The sequence below is a fragment of the Lotus japonicus genome, chromosome 4 (genome assembly GCF_012489685.1).
Source record: "Lotus japonicus ecotype B-129 chromosome 4, LjGifu_v1.2".
NCBI classification, from domain to species: domain Eukaryota; kingdom Viridiplantae; phylum Streptophyta; class Magnoliopsida; order Fabales; family Fabaceae; genus Lotus; species Lotus japonicus.
In genome coordinates, this window is record NC_080044.1 from 46884246 (window position 1) to 46889056 (window position 4811).

General features: G+C 28.0%; 1 protein-coding gene across 1 annotated transcript; it reads right to left on the reverse strand.

Moving 5' to 3' along the window:
• Positions 1–482: 482 nt before the first annotated feature.
• On the reverse strand, positions 483–1256 carry LOC130712838 (uncharacterized). The gene has a single exon (XM_057562654.1). It carries the CDS (start codon positions 1254–1256, stop codon positions 483–485), a length of 774 nt encoding a protein of 257 aa, XP_057418637.1.
• Between the last annotated feature and the right edge of the window lie 3555 nt (positions 1257–4811).

The following is a 4811-nucleotide window of genomic DNA, read 5'->3' on the forward strand; positions in this document are numbered from 1 at the left end:
GTTATTGGTCTTGGAATTCTGGGCCTTGTTCCCTCTTGAATTTCGTTGCTCATCATTAGATTTGAATTTCCCATGATTTGCTCCCCCATCATTATCCCATGATTTCAGTGGTTTCTTTTTTTTCTTTGACACAGTCATCCACTCTCCAAGTATCTCCACTTCCGCTACGTCAATCATGGGATTTTGGGCCCCCTGGTTTCGTTCTCTTTCCCTAACCTCCACCGCAATATTCGCCACGTGGGTAGGGTTGGCGTCTGATTGGGTCCCACCATCGTTTAACGGTGTGGAACTGGTGTAGCTAGGGTTTGGCACCGCCTCCGCCATCTTTACTCCCTCACCGCCACCATTGACTGCTTCGGTTGCCTGATTGTTAGTAACAGTTGCACTGTCCCTGTCCTTTCCCTTGCCACCATTCCTGGAGGCACCTGTTTCTTTAGCTTCTCCGGTGGAGCTCCCTTGCATTCTCGGCTGCGGTGGCCATATCAGCCACATTTGGTGCATATGATGTGGAGTCCCTCATACTCCACTTTGTACCAAAAGTCCTCGATGCATATTCTACCAATAACTGCCTTTGTGAGATCCAGCTCCACGCAAATGCGGGCAAACCTTCCTCTATCTCCCGAGAGCGTATTGATATCGACCTTAATGGGACGCCCAATCACGCGGGCTACGGACATAAGGAAGCTTTCATCATAAAATGCGACATTCAGACCCGGGATTCGGATCCAGGCCAGCGTTCTCTGAACTCTTGCTGCCGGAGAAATAAATTCCGGGCTCCAAGTGGATACTGCCAGATAATGATCAAAGATCATCCATGGGCCGCCGCCGATCACCTTGTTCTTGTCCTCGTCCTTGTCAAAGGTTACTAGATAAAACCCATTATCCACATCCATTAACTCAAAACCAGCCGTTGGTTTCCATGTGCTGTCTAACTTTGCCTTCATCGTTCGGTAGCCCAGGCGTTTACCTAGCAGGCAAATCACCAATGCTTCTTTCCATGGCGCACACATCCCCTCGATGACAGACCTGTCAACCCTAATACGTGGTAGCATCGGGTTATCATCAACGTATTCCACAGTCATCTTTCCGGCCTCAAACAAGTCAACTCTCTCTTTCGCAGGTTGTTTCTCCTTGGTTCCCATTAGTTTTTCCTTGAAGGACATGCGTTGGTGTGTTGGCCCTCCTTCCGGAGGCTTTTTTCGGCCAAGATCATCCTCACCGTCAGCCGTGACCACTCTCTCCATCTCCACGTCCATTCTTGGATTTTTTTCCTAGTGATAGTCAGATTACTATGGCTAAAGTCAGCAGTAAAAAATTTACTAAAAAATAATAGTTCTTATTTTAACAAAACGTTATGCCTTTTAATTTAATTTAATTTAATTTAATGACTCTATGTAATACCTAAAATTAAATTAATGAATATACTTAATCACGTTTTAAGAATTCAAATGTAAATTATAAAATTTGAAAACAAAATCTCTTTGAATTTTAATAATTATTTAATATAATTCATATTTATTTTTTTTAGAGAATAATATATATATATATATAATATACTATATAAATAAAAAAATTTATCTTTCTGAAATTTTCTCCGTCATTAAACTTTTAATTCTAATTATTTTTTAAATTTATACAAATATTATTAATAGGTTAAAAAATAAAAAAAAATCGTTTTTGTTATATGTTATAGTTATGTGAATATTTATTGATGTTATTGTTTTCAAATCAAAATAATCAAATTTAAGTAGTAATAATGACCAAAGTTTCAAGAAAAAAAAAAATGACCAAACTTTTCTGATTCTTTCAACTATAAGTTGATTTATTTGATTAAAAATGTTTAGGAAATATAAATGTGAATATCACAAAAATTCAATTTTTATTAAAAAACTTTGAATTTAGTATATATTAATAGTTATTGTTTCTGACCACTCCATAATTTTAGATGCAAAAATTATAATTTAATACATTAATGATTTATATTAAAAGGATTCCAATTATTTTTCGGTATCATATTTTCAAACTTATGATATTTTATAAAACTTAGTTCAAGTGAAGTTTTTTTTTGTTTGGATATAGATTATTATTTACTTGCAGCAATTTCTTAAAAATATTTCAAATATTGGAAGAAAAAAATCAATTAATGAAAACATTTAATATTTATTTTGACTACAATTAATACCGAAATTTAATGAATATGCTTAATTACATTTTTTAATTCAAATATAAATTTCAAAATCGGAATTTGTAATTTATTTTGAATTTCAATCCCATTAACAGAACATAACATTCTATGTTCACAATATTTTAACATCTTCTTCTAATTAAAATATATATATTTTTTTAAAAAATTGTTGTGAAATAAAATGAAATATTTTCTTGAAAAAACTAATAATTTCGTAACCACTCCTTGGTTTTAGATAAAAAAATATTATTACTTGAAATTATTTTTAAAAATATTTCAAAAATTAGAAGAAAAAAAATCAGTTAATAAAAACATTTTATATTTATTTTGACTACAATTAATACCGAACGTTAACTGAAATTGGTGAATATTTCCTATTTTAGACCCAATGACCAAATAATCGAATATACTTATATACATTCTCTTTTCAAGCTACAAAATCAAATTAAAATTTTAAACTTTATATAAGTTGGTCTTGATGTTGGTCGACCTTCAGTTTGTAGCTTTCTTCTCCACCAGGTGCGTCTCCTTTCTTTATCTATTTCTCTATTCCTCATTTTTATATGGTCCTAATTAACCTATTTTCCCAACTATTATTGCCTCTAGCACTATCTTTGGCTTCCATGAAGGTACTCTTCTTATAGGTTTTATTGCTTTGTGAGAAGCAATAAAATATACGAAGCAACTATTCACATGTGGGTTCCTTCGTGGTGTGGTGGATCCCACATGGAGAAAAGCCTTACACTTGGTATAAAATCGTGAGTGCTGGTTCGATTTTGATTTAATCTCTCTTTTTTTCTTTATGTTTTCATTTGTAAATAACTAGGTAGTAACCCGTGCGATGCACGGTTGCTTTTTTTTAAAAAAAAAATAATAATAATATCTATATATATATATATATGTAAAGCACACTTGAGTTTTAGCATTAAATACTTAAGTAAAACTCAAGTGTTGCATTGTATTAAATGCGTTCAAACAAAAATAATTTTATTAAATATATTAAAAAATAATAAAATAAAAATTGAAAAAAATTACATTGTCAAAAACTATTCAACTACTTACATTAAATAACAACATTCATAAACTTAAAATTTACTTGAGTTTTGTATTTCACAAATATTAAAAATTAAATTCAATAAGAATAATATTTATTAACAAATAATTTAGATAAAATAGTTTTCAAATTAAAAAACTATTTTATATAATTATATGTAAAGGAGACTTGAATTTTTACATCAAATACATTAAACCATAAAACTCTCATACCTTTATATTAAAATACAAATAACAAAAAAATTAAAAACTGTATATATAAATTTCCTTTGTAATTAAGGAGTTTGAGAGTTCTTCAAGATATGAAAATTATTTTAATATTTATTATTTATATAATTACACTATAGTAATTTTTATATAATATTTAAAAATATTACAAATAAACTTATGCAACGCACGAGTATATGTAAATGAGACTTGAGTATTACATTAAATACATTAAACCATAAAATTCTCATACCTTTGTATTGAAATACATTAAAAAATAATAAATTTTCTTTGTAACCAATATATTGAAATAATTAAAAACTGAATAAAATAGTATTGTAAAAAACTATTCAACTACTTACATTAAATAACAACTTCATGAACTTAAAACTGAAGTTTTTTAACATTAAAATAATTTTTTCATAAATAATTTAAATAAAATAGTTTTAAAATTAAAAAATGCCGCTAATAGGTATTTAATATTAACTATAACATATATATGCATTATCGAAAGAATACTTAAATATTTATTTTCTATCCATGATATATTAGTAAAAATTACTCGAGGAAGCATAATACTATAAAAATAATAATAACCAAAGATGTATAAATTTTTGTTGTGAGAGACCTATCAACTTAATATGATCGTAGAGTCTCGAGGGATCAGTCTCATGACTATCAGCAGTGAGGAAACATTCAGAAATCAAATAACTTGAATAAATTTAAATTCGCTAGATAATATTTTACGCTATTTAAGTTAAAACTTATTACAATTTCAAAAGTTAAAATTACTTTATTCTTCTTGGTTTTGACGGGTCACAACAAATGACTTTTACGATAAAAATTATAAAAGATTATACTAAAACTTATTTCACGATATTAAACACTTATTACTTAAAATTTTATTTACCTAATTTAAAACTTAACTTCATAATTTTACATATTATAAAATAAATAAATTTTAAATTGTTACAATTATTTATATGCTAATAATTAAATATCAATAATTAAATTTGAGTAATATTAAGTATTTACACTAAAAAGAACTCTAATCATATTTATTAACACACATTTTTATATTTATAAATAAAAACTATTTTAATTTTTATGTATTAATTCAAAACCAAAAGATATGTTGATAGGAAAGTGACTATGAAATACAACCCTCTTCAAGAGGACCAAAAATTAATTTTTAATTTTTATTTATTTAAATTGTATTAATTTATATATAATATTAAATTATATTGTAAGTAAACCCGTGCAACGCACGAGTATAATATCTAGTTATATGGTATTATACAATATGTTATAATATTAAAACCATTTTGAAAATTGAATACTACTACTGATTTTTTTTCTAAAGTAA

Bases quoted from the DNA above. Each gene is read 5' to 3' on its own strand.
- LOC130712838 (XM_057562654.1), bottom strand. From the start codon at position 1,256: ATGGACGTGGAGATGGAGAGAGTGGTCACGGCTGACGGTGAGGATGAT.